This window comes from Equus quagga, chromosome 9 (assembly GCF_021613505.1).
Source record: "Equus quagga isolate Etosha38 chromosome 9, UCLA_HA_Equagga_1.0, whole genome shotgun sequence".
NCBI classification, from domain to species: Eukaryota; Metazoa; Chordata; class Mammalia; order Perissodactyla; family Equidae; genus Equus; species Equus quagga.
In genome coordinates, this window is record NC_060275.1 from 28,095,455 (window position 1) to 28,113,236 (window position 17,782).

General features: G+C 40.5%; 1 protein-coding gene across 2 annotated transcripts in view; it reads left to right on the forward strand.

Moving 5' to 3' along the window:
* The window catches only part of HDHD2 (haloacid dehalogenase like hydrolase domain containing 2), a 38,329-nt gene extending 24,295 nt beyond the window's left edge, over window positions 1-14,034 (forward strand). For both annotated transcript variants that reach the window (XM_046671675.1, XM_046671676.1), the window contains 3 exons: window positions 8,494-8,710; window positions 10,729-10,792; window positions 13,502-14,034. In XM_046671675.1, the coding sequence (XP_046527631.1) occupies window positions 8,494-8,710; window positions 10,729-10,792; window positions 13,502-13,617 (397 nt within the window). In that variant the 3' untranslated portion in view covers window positions 13,618-14,034. The remainder of the gene's footprint in view (window positions 1-8,493; window positions 8,711-10,728; window positions 10,793-13,501) is intronic.
* The last annotated feature ends 3,748 nt before the right edge of the window (window positions 14,035-17,782 follow it).

The following is a 17,782-nucleotide window of genomic DNA, read 5'->3' on the forward strand; positions in this document are numbered from 1 at the left end:
GCTGACATAATGCTGGCTTTGTAACTGCTTGGGTCCTGTCTAATTAGGACACTTCCCTAACCATATTGATTTTTAAAACACTACATTTTAAAGCATTACAGTGCACTTAAAGGTCAACTCTAATTTCACAAATGCACTTAACAGCTGGGTGGAGAGTTAACAGGATTTTAGGTCTTACCCTTCTTTGCATATTGATGTCTCCACAGAGACCCTGCCTTCCAACCAAGGAGTACAGCTGTTTGGATTGTGTGTGGCACATATAGACATCTCAAATGAACCACCAATTAGTTAAATTACTATTCAGGTTGATAATGAGAATAAACATTGGATTTTAAACCCCGTTGGGTAGCTGCCTTGAATACCAGCTTTGGGGCACATTGCCCTCAGGCAGATAATCAACCATCTACATGGCACTGCCTCTTACTTACTGTGTTTTGGATGGGTAGACCCCACCCCCACCCCCAAATGCATAGTACAGTCTGTCTACAGATAGGTCTTAAATATCTGAATAAAGTTGAGGATGCTGAATTTTAAAGATTTGGTTTTGGAGAAGGCTATGGACTGGTTTTATAGGGATTAGACATGATTTGGGTTTGGGTTCTATAAAACATTCAAATTCTAAAAGCAATTAATGGCTTTTTTCCTTTTACCTACTACTAAAAGAGACAAGGATTAATATAATGAACACCCACCCATATGCCTATCAACCAGTTTAAGAAATACAGATTATCAGCACATTTCATATCGCCTGCGTATTGCTCCCCAATTTTGACACTCAAGACCCAGAAGTACTTAGGATTATGAGTTTTAATTTATCGTGTTCATGAATTTCTTTATAGTTGGAATACACTTGTAGGTGTTCCTAGACAGTATATAGTATTATTTTGCATGTTTTATACTTTATATATTCATTAGTTTCTTTCTTACCTCTGTTGTATGGTTCATCAATCTGAGTATCCATAGCTCCAGGTCATTCATTTTTACTATAGTACTAGCTTGTAGCAAAGTCTTTTTTGATCTTCTGACTTGAGTTAGAAACCCAAAGCTAGAGCATTCTAGTAATGGACCAATTATAATAAAATTTGATCATATCTATTAGGAGAAAGGCTACCTGGCAAGCAGATCACTTAATAATCTAACTTGAACTGAGTATCAAGAAGACTAAAAAGTATCCAAGCACAAAAATAATATGTCTTTATTGTGGAAAATTTTCAATGCTCAAAAAAGAATAAACAACATTGCCTGTAATCCTTCCACCTAAAGAGAACCACAGTCAACATTTTAGCATGTAAACTAGTTTGATCTGTGCACATATATACTTAGACAAAAATGAGAATGTATATATACTGTGTGATAATGTGCTTTTTTTAAAACCCAACAATATATTGTGCATGTTTTTCTGTATTCTGCAATATTCTTCTAAAAACACATTTGATTCCCACAACATATTCCACTTTAAGAAGTACAATAAATTGTGTATCCATGTGTTTCCTATGGTTGGTTATTTCCAAGTTTTTGAAGTTAGTTTTAAAAAAACTTCTGAGAAAATGTTTGTTAAGCAATATTTATGTTTTTTCCTCAAGATTTTTCTCAGAAGTATAGTTATTGGGTCAAAGGAATTTTGAGGAAAAACTGCATGGAATTACTTAACCTAGGAAAAGTTTAAGGTTTTTTTCTAAATTAAAAGCATCTGCTCTCCATCTGAGGTGCTTATTAAAATGTCATTGTAGCTGAAGATAAGTGACATCATGACTTCCATGTGTAAATGCAGAGGCAAAGGCTGCTTAGAAGAATGTTTTGAAGCTTTGTTAAAGACTTCTTTCCTACAGCCATTGCAAGGTGCAAGAATCCTCCAGAAGTGTTAGAGATGCTCAGAAATGAGTTTTTTTTGTTTTGGGGGGGAGATTCTTAACACTATGAATGGTTTCTGTTGAATATTGGATTGCTTTCTTTTCCCCATCTCCTTAAGAAAAAATAAAAAGTTTAATTACTCCAGTGTATTCAATTGCTTATAAAGGGAAGAAGAGAAAGAGAAAAGAAAATCAACAATAATGGCCTCACTTATTATTGCATTTTTACTGTAACACATGAATCTTTTCTAAGTATTTAGAGCCCTGGGCATGAGTAATTCCAGAACAGTGTGGCAGCAGGGCTCAAATTAGAAATATTTCTCTGGGCTTTTTCCATTTTGAATGGACTGACTGCTATGCAATCTTTTTAATTAAAGTCCAGACTATAAAAATAAGATGCTTTGGAGATGAGAAATTGTTCAAGACTTAAGAACTTGAGTTATTTAAAGTGTTCCATTAGTGTATGCAGGAGAACAATTTTATATGCCAGTTTGAAAATCGTAGAATACAGAATTGAGGTAAATATCGTCAGTAAGTGCTGTTACATGTTTCAATTTGGGGAGATTGTTTTATGATCAAGGCAATTCTTGCAACTCTAAATAAAAATTTCAGGTGAATAAGCCACATAAATATATTCTGTTACTGGTTTTTTTAGTTTGATGTATAACATGCACAGTAAGGTATACAAATTGTCTGTGTATAACTCAGTAGAGTTTTACACATAAATATACCTATGTAACCCCCACTCTGGTAGGAATATAGAACATTTCCGGCCCCCAGAAGGCTCCCTATGCCAGTCAATACCACCTCTTCCTCAAGGCAGCCACTAGTCTGACTTCTGTCAGTATTGCCAGTTTTTGATCCTCACATGAATGAAATCATACACTTGTAGCATTTTCTGTCTGCTTTTGAGTTTTATGCAAGTTGTTGCAGGTAGCTGTACTTTGTTTCTGTTTTGTTTCTTCTTTTTAAATTTTTGTTGTTGCAGTCTATTGTATGAATATTCCACAATTTATTTATTCATTCTGCTGTTAATGGGCATTTGGATTGTTTCCAGTTTGGGCTGTTAAGAACAAAGCTTCTATGAACATTCTTCTGCAAGTCTTTTGGGGGACATATGCACTCATTCATCTGGGTCAGTATCTAGAAGTAAAATTACTGGAAAATAGGTACTTTAGTTTTAGTAAATGTTGCTAAACAGTTTCCCAAGTGATTGTACCGAGTCATAAGTTCTTGCTAGCTGTAAATGAGAGTTCCAATGCTCTGCATTCTCACCAATCTCTTGCCAGTCTATGTAATTATAGCTACAGTCATGTGCTGCATGATGACATTTTGGTAACAATAGGCTGCATATATGACGGTGGTCTCATACGATTAGTACCATATTGACCTAGGTGTGTAGTGGCTATACCATCTAGGTTTGTGTAAGTCCACTCTACGATGTTTGCACAATGACAAAATCGCCTAACAACACATTTCTCAGAATGTATTCCCGTCGTTAAGAGACACATGACTGTATTCTGTTTGGTGTGTGTATACCGGTATCTTACTGAGTTTCAGTTTGTATTTCCCTGAGGAGTTATGTTGTTGAAACCTCTCCTATACTTATTGGCCATTGGGTAACTTCTTTGTGATGTGCCCATTCTAATGTTTTACCTTTTCTGATTGGGTTCTGTTTTTCTTAGTGATTTGTAGGAGCTGTTTATGTGTTATGTGTACAAGTCTTTGGTTGGATATATGTACTGCAGATATCTTATCCCTGTCTGTGGTTTGCTTTTTCACTCTCTTGATAGTTTGAGAACATGAAGTTCTTAATTTTGTTGGAGTCGAATTTGCCAGTATTTTCTTCTGTTCTGCTTAAGAAATCTTTGCCCACCCCACGGTCGTGAAAGTGTTCTCTTGTGTTTTCTTCTGCAAGCTTTATTGTTTGACCTTTAACAGTTAGGTCTAGAATCTTCTATTATTTTGTTATTGAAGTATAGTTGACGTACAATAGTATGTTAGCTTCACGTGTACAACATGGTGGTTTGACATTTATTAGACACATTACCAAATGATCACCGTGATAAGTCTAGTAACCATCTGGCACCGTACAAAGCTGTTAGAATATTATGGACTATATTCTCTATGCTATATATTACATCCCCATGACATTTATTTTGTAACTGGAAGTTTGTACCTCTTAATCTACTTCACCTATTTTGCCCAGCTCCCCACCTGCCTCCCCTCTGGCAACCACCAGTTGGTTCTCTGTATCTGTGAGACTGTTTCTGTTTTGTTTCTTCTTTTTTTTGTTTTTTAGATCCCACACGTAAGTGAAATCACACAGTATTTGTCTTTCTGTCTGGTTTATTTCATTTAGCGTAATACCCTCTAGGTCCATCCATGTCATGACAAATAGCAAGATTTCGTTCTTTTTTTTTTTTTTTAATTTTTATTGAGTTAATGATAGGTTGGCAATCTTGTGAAATTTCAGTTGTACATTATTGTTTGTCAGTCGTGTTGTAGGTGCACCCCTTCACCCTTTGTGCCCACCCCCCACCCCACCTTTCACCTGGTAGCCACTAATCTGTTCTCTTTGTCTACATTTTTAAATTCCTCATATGAGTGGAGTCATACAGAGATTGTCCTTCTCTATCTGTCTTATGTCACTTAACATAATTCCCTCAAGGTCCATCCATGTTGTTGCAAATGGGACAGTTTTGTTCTTTTTTATGGCTGAGTAGTATTCCATTGTATATATATACCACATCTTCTTTATCCAGTCATCTGTTGATGGGCACTTAGGTTGCTTCCATGTCTTGGCTATTGTAAATAATGCTTCAGTGAACATGGGGGTGCATAGGACTTTTGGAATTGCTGACTTCAAGCTCTTTGGATAGATACCCAGTAGTGGGATAGCTGGGTCGTATGGTAGTTCTATTTTTAATTTTTTGAGGAATCTCCATACTGTTTTCCATAGTGGCTGCACCAGTTTGCATTCCCACCAGCAGTGTATGAGGGTTCCTTTTTCTCCACAACCTCGATTGGGTTGTTAGGTTTTTTGTTGTTGAGATGTATGAGTTCTTTATATATTTTGGATATTAACCCCTTATCAGATGTATGGTTTGCAAATATCTTCTCCCAGTTGTTAGATGGTCTTTTCGTTTTGTTGATGATTTTCTTTGCTGTGCAGAACTTTTTAGTGTGATGTAGTCCCATTTGTTTATTTTTTCTTTTGTTTCCCTTGCCTGGTCAGACATAGTGTTTGAAAATAAGCTGCTAAAACAATGTCGAAGAGCATACTGCCTGTGTGTTCTTTTAGAAGTTTTATGGTTTCAGGTCGTATATTCAAGTCTTCAATCCATTTTGAGTTAATTTTTGTGTATGGTGTAAGATAATGGTCTACTTTCATTCTTTTGCATGTGACTGTCGGTTTTCCCAGCACCATTGAAGAAACTTTCCTTTCTCCATTCTGTGTTCTTGGCTACCTTGTTGAAAATTAGTTGTCCCTAGATGTATGGGTTTATTTCTGGGCTCTCGATTCCGTTCCGTTGATCTGTGTGCCTGTTTTTGTGCCAGTACCATGCTGTTTTGATTACTGTAGCTTTGTAGTATATTTTGAAATCAGGGATTGTGATGCCTCCAGCTTTGTTCTTTTTTCTCAGGATTCCTTTGGCTATTGTTGTCCCATATAAATTTTAGGATTCTTTGTTCTATTTCTGTGAAAGATGTCTTTGGAACTTTGATAGGGATTGCATTGAATCTGTAGATTGCTTTAGGAAGTAAGGACATTTTAACTGTTAATTCTTCCAATCCAAGAGCACGGAATATCTTTCTATTTCTTCGTGTCTTCTTCAATTTCTTTCACCAATGTTTTACAGTTTTCAGTGTACAAGTCTTTTACCTCTTCGGTTTATTCCTAGGTATTTTATTCTTTTTGTTGCAATTGTAAATGGGATTGTATCCTTAATTTCTCTGTCTGCTACTTCATTGTTGGTATATAGAAACGCAGCTGATTTTTGTATGTCGATTTTTTATCCTGCAACTTTACCATATCCATTTGTTATTTCTAAGTTTTTTGGTGGGTTCTTTAGGGTTTTCTATGTATAAAATCATGTCATCGGAAAATTGTGACAGTTTCTCTTTTTCCTTTCCAATTTGGATCCCTTTTATTTCTTTTTCTTGCCTGATTGTTCTGGCTAGGACTTCCAACACTGTGTTAAATAAGAGTGGTGACAGTGGGTATCCTTGTCTGATTTCTGTTCTTAGAGGGAGAGCTTTCAGTTTTTCTCCGCCGAGTATGATATTAGCTGTGGGTTTGTCATATATGGCCTGTATTATGTTGAAGTACTTCAGAAGTTCTGGGTACTGGCTCTCCTTGGTGGTGTGATTGATTTTGGCCAGCATTTGTGGGTGAGCTCCTCATCTATAAAATGGGGCATGTTGGACTTTGTTCCTTAAGGTCCCTTTCACTGACATTTTGTGGCTCTGAATTTAAGTTATACCCTTGGCTTTTCTTTCACTGCTCTGCCTAAGATTTTTATAGTGTAGGGCTGCTCCCTGGCTCGGAATTTTTAGATTTTTCCTTTGCCTTCAGGGAATTTACAGCCAGAGATTTTTGCATCAGGCCTTATTTGTCCCTTTTTTTCCCTCGCTTCTTGCACCTCAGTGGGCTTTTAGTTAGATACAGATGCAAAATTATCAGATTTCCTGCTGATGCATTATTTCTGGTAAAAACAACCAACCTTTTGTTGCCCTGTTGAGTAAGTGTAAAAACACAGCAAGTATTGGGGTGTCTATTTTTTATTTTTTTTAAATGTTTGTAAAAGATCTTTTAATCTGTGTCCTAGAAAACCTTTTACCTTCTAATCCATCCCAAATATGCCTTGGCTCTTCAAAGATTCAGTAAAGCTTATGCTGTGCAGAGAAGAATGATAGAAGCAGGAACCACTTCCCTGAGAGAGGCCCATCTTCTCCAGCCTAGTGTAGAACCAGTTCCCATTTAGAGAAATGTGGAGGAACCCACAGCCTGAGCCCTTCCAGGGAAGGCACTAAAGTACTGCCTGGGAATTAAGTACACACATCAATCAAGCTGATAAGTCTTATCCCCAGTTAATATATAATAAAATATTAACAAAGCTAAATCAAATGAGTTTTTAGTTTAGCTATGTAAGTGGAAAGCAATTTTGAGGTCTGTTGCATAAAGAATTCCAGTTCCGTGGTAGAGGAGCAAATAAATGGGATTGGGGGCAGGGTGACAAGAGGGGAGATAGATAAATCACCTGCCGTTATCTCATTGCTCTCAGCTGTGGTCCTTTAAGGCCAACATAGTGGCTTTACCAGGTTTCCTAACAGTTGAATTTCAAAATCTGCTTTAAGAAATAAATTTGTATTAATATTAGTGAATAAATTTGAAGGAGCTAGCCTGTGCTGTGAGCAATTTGTAGTAACTAACAATAAGTCCCTGTAATAGTCCAGTATTGGTTTTTACTTAATAAAATATTTAATCATAAATGTCTGAATTCTGCATCTCCCACAGGAAGACGTTTCCATGCCCACTGACAAGAATAATTTAGCAGTTTCATAGTTGAGCGCTTAATTACTCATAATTGTGAAGGGTAAGATGTGATGAATTTTTCCTTGATGGACGTACTAAATATTTTAACTATAGAGATGACTTAAAGTAAATTAAGCTTGTGAGATCATTTATTACATTGGTTAAAAGCAGTTTAAGAAATACATCATGTCCCACATTCCATTAGATGATAACGTGTGCGGGACTGTTTGTGCTGTGTGACTATGGGCTGCACTGTTGGGACGGACAGTGGATTTTTTTGGATGGGGGTTGGGAGGTGAGTGTTAAGAAGTTGGTGGGGGTTTTTGGACCTGTTTTGTTATGCTTGACTGAGTCACTAATGAGAATCCTTAGCTATATGTAGAGTTTGTTCTCAAACTAATGGGAAAACTCTTTATGCCCTTTTGTTTGGTATGAGAGTAATCGTCCCATCTCAGGACAAAGGAAAGGATTTGACAGTAAAGGCTTTCCGTTAAACCATGTTGGCATTTCTTCAGGGAAGATGGCCTGATGTGCGAAGTGTCAGAAGCAGTCAAAGGTGGAAGGAAGAGGTAAAGGCATGAGCAGAAAGTATTGTAAAATGCCCTATCACATTTCTGAGTTAGAAAGAAGCTTACATTCTGGAGTAGAGGACAGAGGAATTCAGGTATTTTAGGAGTTAGCTGAAATATGTCACTGCAGCAGCAGTCGTGTCGTGTTATGAAAGGCTCGCGAGCCTCCTGCTTACCAGCAGGGACGGCTGGAACAACTTGTCTCATTAAGTTAAGCTTCTTCCCCTGAGTGTCTTATTTAGCTTTACTTCTCTTCATTCTCTTTCCCTGGTGATTTGGTTAAAGTGTCTGAAACCACTAAAGGTAAAAGGTTGAAGCAGTCCCAAATTTAATAATCTATCACCTTTCTTTCGTGTATCTGAGTGTAATTCCCAGCAGTTCTTAGCAAATTCATTAGAAGACAGCAAGTCATTAAAAGTTAATAAGAAACTGTTTGTTTCTGTGAGTGTGAATAAAATCTCTTTGTAAATCTGACATTCTTTCCAGTCATAAAAGCCTTGCTTTTAGCCAGTTTCCATTTTCTCTGTCTCTCTAGGTTACTCCTAGATGGGGCGCCTCTGATAGCAATCCACAAAGCCAGGTATTACAAGAGGAAAGATGGCCTAGCCCTGGGACCTGGACCATTCGTGACTGCTTTAGAGTATGCCACAGACATCAAAGCCACAGTGGTAGGAAAACCAGAAAAAACGTTCTTTTTGGAAGCATTGCGGGGCACTGGCTGCGAACCAGAGGAGACCGTCATGATAGGAGATGTAAGTAGAAGAGCCAGGAAACGCGCCGAGCTCGCCTGTCACACTGGGAGGAGCTGACTTGGAAGTGCTGCTTCAAAACCAGGCGTACTCTATTTCTGATGATATCAGATGGTAGTAAGTGGCTGCCTATAAAGCAGGCTTTCTGCTAGGTGTTTAAAGGTATTCTTCGAAAGAACTGAAATTTTGAGTATTTCTGACATTCTTCATAGTGTGATGAGATATATACTATTCAAAAGACCATTAAAAGCAAGTCAATTAAATGCTTTATGTGTCTTTTGAAGAAAACCTCTACACAAATTTAGATTTTTTTTTAAATATTATGCAGGCAAAAAACCTATACCCAGAGAATTCTACCATTAATGATTTTTTTCTTAGTATATGCTTTATGGAAGAACTTCCCAATCACTGTGCCACAAATAGCTAAAGATATCGATTGCCTCAGCCCTTTGGGTGGCAGGGTTGAATCTGATGGATTGGAGGCCCTAGCCGGTCGCCTCTGGCCATGACACCTTCTCAGTTTACCCCAGTGTACTGGGCAAACATTATTTTGCATATGTGCCATGATGGGAAAAGAGCTGGAAAGCACACTGCCTCATGGTAAGTAGGTGGCAAGGATTATATTTCAGTTTTTAAATAATAACGCATTAGACTGGAAGGGACCATTGAGAATGTCTGGTCCAAACCTCCTCTATAGACTGGGAAACTGAAGCCCGGAGAGGTAAATCTCCATGCCTCAATTCCCTTAGCTAATTAGTGGCACAGCTGGAAGCTGAACTCGAGGCTCTGGACTCCCTCCAAAGCAAACTGTAGATCTCTTGCTTTCTTAACTTGGGATGGTGCAAAAGTGTCACAGTCCTCCTGATTTCATCTTCCACTTGCATACTTATTCACGTAAACTGAATAGAATAATCATTGAACTTGACACTATTTAGAGAAACCTTTTTCTCTTGGCAAGCCTTTAGCTGACTTTCCTAGGCGAACGTGTGTTTGAAAGCTGGTCGTCTTAGCCTGGAGACTTCAGAATTCTTATCCCCGGAGATACTGGCATTGGGACCGAGTGGGAGGTGGGAAGGGCATGTGACAGGATCCTCGGCTGCATGGAGGGTTGCTTGTTATCCAAGAGAGTGGCAGGTTTCTCCCTTCCTTGCCTTGTCCACTGTTACCCACCTCCCTTCTTCCTTTCGTCCGTCTCCCCCATCCCTGCCGCTTCATCAGGGCAAGTTTAGATGCAGCAGAAAAGGTTTCAAAGTTAGACCTTAAGTGAAGATTTTGACATTCTAAAACTCATTTCTCAGGGCCTTTGTTGAATAATTTTAATGATTTTTAAGGAAAAAACTTTTCTTCAGGCACGGTCTGAATGAGATGGCAGGATTGATTTTTCTTGATATTTGTCTAGTCCTTGGATTTTTATTACCTTGCATTTATCATCACAATCAACCAAGTATATTCATCCCTATCTTGAGTAAGAATTGGAAAGAGGAGCTCCCTTTTCTAACTGATCTCTTGTCCCCAAGTGTGAAGCGAATATCAGTCACAGAATCTGTTCAAGTGTACTGATTGGTCTTGATTCCACCTGTTAGGGACGAAAGGATGGGAAGTAAGGAGATGACATGGGCGGCGGAAAAGCTGACTTCTGACTCTAGTTCCTTCACTCTGTGCAGTTGGATCATCCACCTTAAAAGCTGCCAAGTAGAATGTTTTTTTCCATGACCTATTTTAAGAGGAGGTAGACGCACGTGGCAAAGCATGAAGAACTGTGGCTGCTCTTTGTGTTTGGTTCCGAGGATTTCTGCTCTGTGGTACACCTTCCGCCTCTGTGACGCTTCCCTTTCCAGGAGGATGCTTCCTTACACTACTACATGTGGATTACCTCTTTTTTACACCTTCCTTTCTTTCATTTTAAGAAAAAATCGTGGGATTACAGTTGGCCATCCCAGCCTAAATCAAATCATTGAGTAGGGGTTTGTTCACAAGCTACTGAAGGCACTGGACTAAATGCTTCCTTTATGCTTTTCTAGGATTGCAGGGATGATGTTGGTGGGGCTCAGAATGTCGGCATGCTGGGCATCTTAGTGAAAACTGGTATGTACCTTCTATAAGCCTTCTCTAAAATAGCACGGTGGACTACACAATTGCTTAAAGAACAGTCTGCAGAAACGGTGAAACCCACTGGGCACTTTAATTCTCTTTCTACCACAAAGCAAAAATAAAATGGGCTTAGGATCGCAGGGGAAAAAGACAGTGTGGGAGGGCCCATGCTATACAAAACTGGAAGATGAGAGTTCAGAGGTATTTTAATATTTACCCAGAGGTAACCATATACAGTTAACAATTAGCATTTATATGATTTTCTGAATATACAGGTCATCAGATTGCAGTGGACCAAAAGACCGTGAATTGTGGTTCTCTGTAAAAATATCTCTTCTTTTTGTGCCAGCTGTAAGATGATGAAGTTCATCTCATTATGAACTGGCCAGCTAAGTGATCTGATACCTTTTGTTAATGTTTGCGTTTTTTAAAAAACACACATAAAAGCTTTTTTCTTGTCTTTTCACTTAACTGTTTTAGGAACTATTTCCTATACCAAGATGAGGTATACTCTGTGTGGTCCCTGAAATAAATTTAAGGAAACGGAAAGAACTTAATGGGGAGGACTCAGCTAATAGACTATTAATGACTATAGTGGACTGGTTAGGTGTCCTGTGTCCTTGTCTCAGGTCTACACTGACTAGCTGTGCAAGACCCTGGTCAAGGCTCTTCACCCCTTTGGGCCCTTTAAGAATGATGGGGTTGGATTGGTCCCTTCTAGCTCTCACAGTATGTGATTCTGTGCAACGTTCCAAATGGAGTGTGATTAATAAAGTCCTTTCAAGGTAAAGAAAGAACAGGCATGAGAGCTATGTGTGGAGGTGAATACTGTTGCACTGGGATCTTAATGAGCCTCTCCAGGTGTAATGAAAAAGTCCCCCTCACACCCAAGTGGCACCTGCTGAGCTTGGAACTAATAGCACATGTTTAAGGATGACAGCCAGAAGTCTTGTCCAAGAATTGTCATTGGGCTCTTAAAAATCAAATAGCAGATAAATGGTTCTATAAGTGGTTCTGTGAGCCCGTTTGCCTGGTTTCATTTAATGATAGTGAAACTATTTAATAGGCTGTTCATAAAAGGGAAGATTTAAACAAAGTCACAGAAGAGCTGCTACTGGGAAACTTTAGAAAAGTACCTTTACTCATGACTGTAACATTCAAGAAAATATAGTTGCATAAAAGTTATTTTGAATAATTTTAAAATAGAAACAAGAAAATGTAGTTGTAGCTACAGTTGAATAAGAAGTATTTGGCAAGGCCCTGTATGAACAAAGAGTGGAAACACACTCTGCTCGTGCTTGGGATCTGGGGTGGATCATCAGAGCCTTGCAGATGGTGACACCAGTCACTCTGGAATTAACAGTGTGGTTGTTTTTCAAATTTCTCAGTCAAAATGATCATCACGTTCCCAGGAACATTACTGCCCTTTGATGTAAGCAAAAAAGAGGAAGCATTAGATAAAGTTAAGAAAAATAGCCACACTCATCATTCTCCGTGCCCATCTTCCTCTACTTTATACGTGGGATGCCTACCACAGCATGGCTTGCCAAGCGGTGCCATGTCCACACCCAGGATCTGAACCGCCCCCATGCCGGCGAAGCAGAACATGTGAACTTAACCGCTGCGCCACCGGGCCGGCCCCAGCCTGTGTCTTAATTTTAAAATTCCTCCTATTCACCATTTTATTTTCTGGTCATTGATGAAATCCTCAGATAACTATTTTTGCTCTTGGACATGTTGTGGAGGCAAAGAACAGAGTGCTAAGAGAGAAAAACAGAGAGGGGATCTAATTTGGATAAGAAGGTAGGTCTGACCTGAAGTGTGAAGGAGGTAGTCAGGTGAGAAGAATGTTCCAGGCAAAGGGAATGGCAGGTGTGAAGGTCCTCAAAAGACCCAGGTCCAGTGTAGGAACACAGCTGGGTCTGCAGCCTGTAGTAAGGGGAGAGGGGTGCTGGGGCTGAGGACAGAAGGCCTGGTAGGCAAGGATAGAGATTCGGGGTTCTTTCTGAAGGGCACTGGGACCCATTAAGGGTATGTAAATAGGGACATGCATTATCTGATTTACATTTGTAAAAGCTCTCTCTGACCACTCTGTGGAATGGTTCCTCTGCTGTGTTGGGGTGTTCAGTTGTGTGTCTTGAGTTCCAGAGTCTGCGGAGAGTTAGGCGGCGTGCCTGCCCCTTGGTGGCCTGTCCCGCCTGGCCCAGGCCTGTGAGCATCCATCACTCTTTCCCTCCCCAGCCCCAGGTGCTCCATTTGCCAGGCTCACAGGGTCCCTGCGTGGCAGCCGCACATGCTGTTTCCAGTCACCCCCAGGAGCTGGCAAGGTCTCTGCCCTGTGGGGTCTGGGCCTCCATTTAGAAGCATTGATTTAATCACCATTCCTGTCTTTAGGGCTGGTGGGGGAGAAAATGATTCCACAGCCCTCGGGATTTGAAGGACACCTTACCTGTCAGGTTTCCCAGCCCCTGTGACTGTCCATCCTGAAAGACCAGAGGGCCTGGGAAAATGCTGAAAATGATCTCTCTCTGAATTGTCTCATGCATCCTGAAGCCTCAGTAAGAGGTGGTTTTGGGGGTGTGGAGTCCCTGATTCTCTCTGGTAATTGAAAGGGTGGTTCTGTGGTGGCCCGGGTGCCCTCGGGTGTGGTGAAGGTGGCATCCTAGCAGTGGCCTTTGTTCACTGACTTTACTTTTATTTCAGGCAAGTATCGAGCAGGAGATGAAGAAAAAATTAATCCACCTCCTTACTTAACTTGTGAGAGCTTCCCTCATGCTGTGGACCACATTCTGCAGCACCTACTGTCAACTGTTATGTGAATCAGAAGCAACTTGAAACGCAGCTTTTCATCGTCGGGCATGAATCCCTCACCAGCTCGGTGCCAGCGTAGATAGACAGCCAGTGCTGCTGACGGTGTAACCTTCTTTTACTGTGCATTAATCAGAAAGAAAGGTATTGAATTGCAGCCCCTAAGCTTTGCTAATCCCTTTTGTTTTATTTCACAAAAGAAGATGCGACCCGAAGAAAGGGAAAGCTGAGGTTTTATGCCATTGCTGTTAAAATATTCATGGGGTTCGGCAGGGCTGGGGGAGAATCTGCCGTGGGGAGTCCTGTTCTCTGCTGTCTGCTCACTAGAAAATTGGGAGCAAGGGGGATTCAGATTGTGAATAAAGTTGAGTGTTGTTTTTTAAATTGTAAAATAATGTGTTGAAAGGTGCATTAGGCCATAATTTTAATATTGAGTTCAACTGTGAAATCCGTCAGAAGAACCAAGTGGAGTACAAGACAGAAGCAGCGAAATAGATTGTCCTTTCGCCCAAGTGAGCGAGTGAATTTGCTGTAACGAATGTTGAAAACTAGATTATCTGCTGTGTTATTCCCAGCACGGATGACTTCTTTTTCTCTTCATTAGCCAGAGATGACTAATTTAAATTTAGAACCTGATTTTAATTTAAAATAATATTTCCATTAATAACCTATTCATTGCAGATACCTATTATACTGTGTAACAGTTGTTTTGGAAATTTTATGTAAAATTAAAACTATCAGTATTTTACAGATGTTTTAATTAGACATTGTTATTAACAGGAACAGTGCAGAAACTAAAATCAAGCCTTTAATGTCTTATAGACCGTGCATTTTTGACGTTAGTGTCCACCAGGGTCCTATTAACTGTACATTTGCAAGATTTCATTATTTTTGCCTCTGACACTATGGGAAAAATCTTTTAGAAGCTATTGGGACAGATTCAAGCTTTTATGTACTTGGTTACTACAGCTGTAAAATGAAATCTCATCTTGTAGCATGGATTATTCTTCTCATGTTAAACCCACCAAAATGAAGGGGACTAAGGAGGTAATGATTTTCCTAGAGCATTTGCATACTGTGATAATCCTGGGCCTTTGCAATTGTTTTACAGGGCTCTTGGGCATTGAATTATTAGCATGTAATTGTACATCATTGTAGTGTTCACCTTCTAGAATCGCACGCTGATGGTAATGAGCTTCTGGTTTTGATGCTTGTTTAGAGATCAGCTCGGCCTTGGATGGGAGGGAGCAAACCTAAGTGAGTGGTAGCTCCCGCTCCTTTTGGTAGTTTGGTGAACACCGTTCTTGTTCCTGCAGATGCCCCAACTTAGTACTCACACAGCCTAGAGCCCAAAAGCAGATGTGACAGGCCTCCCACCCCAGACTGGATGGCTTAGTGGAGTGGCAGAGAGCCTAGATTTGGGAGCCTCGCCAGCACTTCACCACCTCTGTGACTTTGCACAAGTCATCTAGCCTCTTATACCGCCTTTTCCTTGTGTGTAGAATGCAGATAATAACGATAGTTCCCACCACATAGGCTTGTTGTGGGGGTTAAACGCATGACCCTTGTATTAAGTACTTAGAAGAGAATCAGGCAAATGCTAAGTGCTGTGCGTTTGCGATGATGGTGGTGCAGATGCAGCAGGAGCGTCACATTTAACAATCTCAGAAGGGTTGGTGGAGCCATCTCTCCAGTCAGTCCAGTGGGGCAAGTCTTCCTGAGATTCAAACAGAGAGACATTCTCCTATATTTAGACTCCCTCAGGACAAAGCCACATGAGAAGGGAGCTCACATGCAGGTAGAGAGCGCTGCTTGGTGCCCGCGGTGGGCTACATTGAGCTGTGGCCTGTCACCCAGGCACCTGGGCGAGTGATTCCTTGGCCCAAGTGTTATCAAGTGTTTACTCATTGCTACAGGCTAAGTGCCATGCCAGGAAGTAAGCATATAAGAAAAAGATTTTGCCTTGAGGACCCTTACTAGTTAAGGAACTAAGGAGAATACACAAGACATGAAGACTCCAGTGTCCCCCCACCTTGTGATGTCGTCCTGACTGCAGGGTGGAGTAGGGTGTTCCCTCCTTAGTGCCCACCTAGCACTTGTTAGATTACACTTCGATCTTCACGTCTCTTCTCCCCACCAGACAGGACTGTGTCTCATTCTTTTTATATCTGCTCAACACAGGTAGTCAGTCAGATGGTCGATGAACCAATAAAAACTAGCTGTAAATCTTATGGGAATTGAATGGTAGAAGGTATATCTGTAGGTAGGGAGGAGAAAATGTTTCGATTTAGACTTGTTGCCCACAGGGGACGCCCATTAGACGCTTGGAAATAAAGGATCAGATGCTCTGGAGACAGGTTAGCGGTAAAGCAAAGAAGCAGACATCACTGATGGGTCAGGAGTTAAACAGAAGGGCAGGAACAGGTAAGATCACCTGAGTATAATGTTCCCAGCCAAGAGAAACGGCTGCCCTACTTTCCTCCCATCTAGTTTGGCCCTGTGGGCCATTAAAATCTTAGTTTGATATTTTATTTATTTAACAAACATTTATAGGGCTTACTAAATGACCTGTCCACAGTGAGGTTCATGAGGATAAAGGAGAATCTTGGTTTAGATTCATGTTATTATAAACATTCCCAGCTCATCTGGTTGGTCTGCCTTGGGCCTTGTGGAAATTTAATAACTGAAGTATCTAAAGGACTTCAGTTTCCAGCCATCCCATTTAAAGGGTTGTCTTGTGGTATTGACCTTGACCTCAAAGAAGTGGTTGCATCAGTTTTACTGTAATCCTGTCCTGGGCCCAGAAAGGACCAAGTGGCATCTTAGCACTGGAAAGGGTGTTAGAGAAGACCCATTGTCAGGAAATGGTCGTTGAGCAGCCTGCTGTGAGCCAGGTGCATGGCAGGTGTGGAGGAGGGTGAAGCACCGGTCCAGTGGAGGACACAGATGCTCTTGCCCCCACTTCACTCTCAAACCTCCAGAATCAGCTAGTTATGCAGTAGCTCTACCTACCGTTCTGCACCTGTCAGAGCTGCTGTTAATGCCTGGGAAAGAAAAGGGGGCTAGCCCACCTCACTCTAAGTGATGGCCCCATCAAACACCTGTAGTTGAGGATGTCAAACATTCCCTTGGAATGACAGTGTCATCGCCTCACTCTTAATCCCACATTTAAAAATTACAATGTTGGACACGTAAGTGAAAAACACACTTGTATTGGTGTTTAGTTGGTTTTGGATCAATAGTTGTTCGTGTAGGGTGAAACTGAAGTCCTTGAGTACTTATAATAAAGAATTTTTAAAACTTCACTAATCTGTTTCACTAAAACACTCTGCCTCAAGAAATAGAATCCCTTTTTCACATTAGCAGTTGTTTGCATAGAGCTGTGTTTGCATTATCAGGTTTCTTTGACATAAGTCAGAAAAGCCTTTTTTTGGCGTAAATACACAGGCTTTTGCTGACATTTTATTATGCCAGCCATCAAGATCTCCTACCCTAGAGCCTGCTGCTCTCTTTAAGAGGCAACCAGAGCAAGGTACCAGTGCACCAGAAATCATTTATCATAACTTAAATTGCATATCTGTTAAAATCAAGCCATTTTTAACACCTTTTCCCATTGCTTACCTTCATGTCACACATCTCAACTCCTGTTTGTTTCACTGGCTGATGTGCCTGAGAAAATCAGACTATTTATTAAATGCCTACTGAGGGTAAAGCACTGAGGAAGACAGAGCAGAATGTAGCTCCAATCCTAAGATACAGATCTAGTTGGGAAATTGAAGCATATAAAAATATACCTAACAGTCACAGAGCTCTGGCAGGTTCCAAATGGTTGTATCAGTCCTTTCAGGAAAGAGGCCGTGTACAGTGAGCTAAGTGCTTTGGGACAGGAATCAAATTCCAGCCTGTGGAGCAGATACAGTGCTCAGATAACCTTTGGTCTACGTCACTAGAGAGTGTTTCATTCATTCAGTAGCAGTGAAAACAGTCCCATAACCATGGTGCTTAGGTTTGAGTAGGGTAGCCCAGACTAATAGGACGTGCACACAAGGACTCAATACAGTAGAGCTATCGATAAGCGATAAAGACAAAGAAAGCCAAGAAGAGTGAGGTTGGAGTTAATTTAGGTAAGTATGGTTATCCAGGGATGACGGACCATCCAGGATGGTGACCTGAATG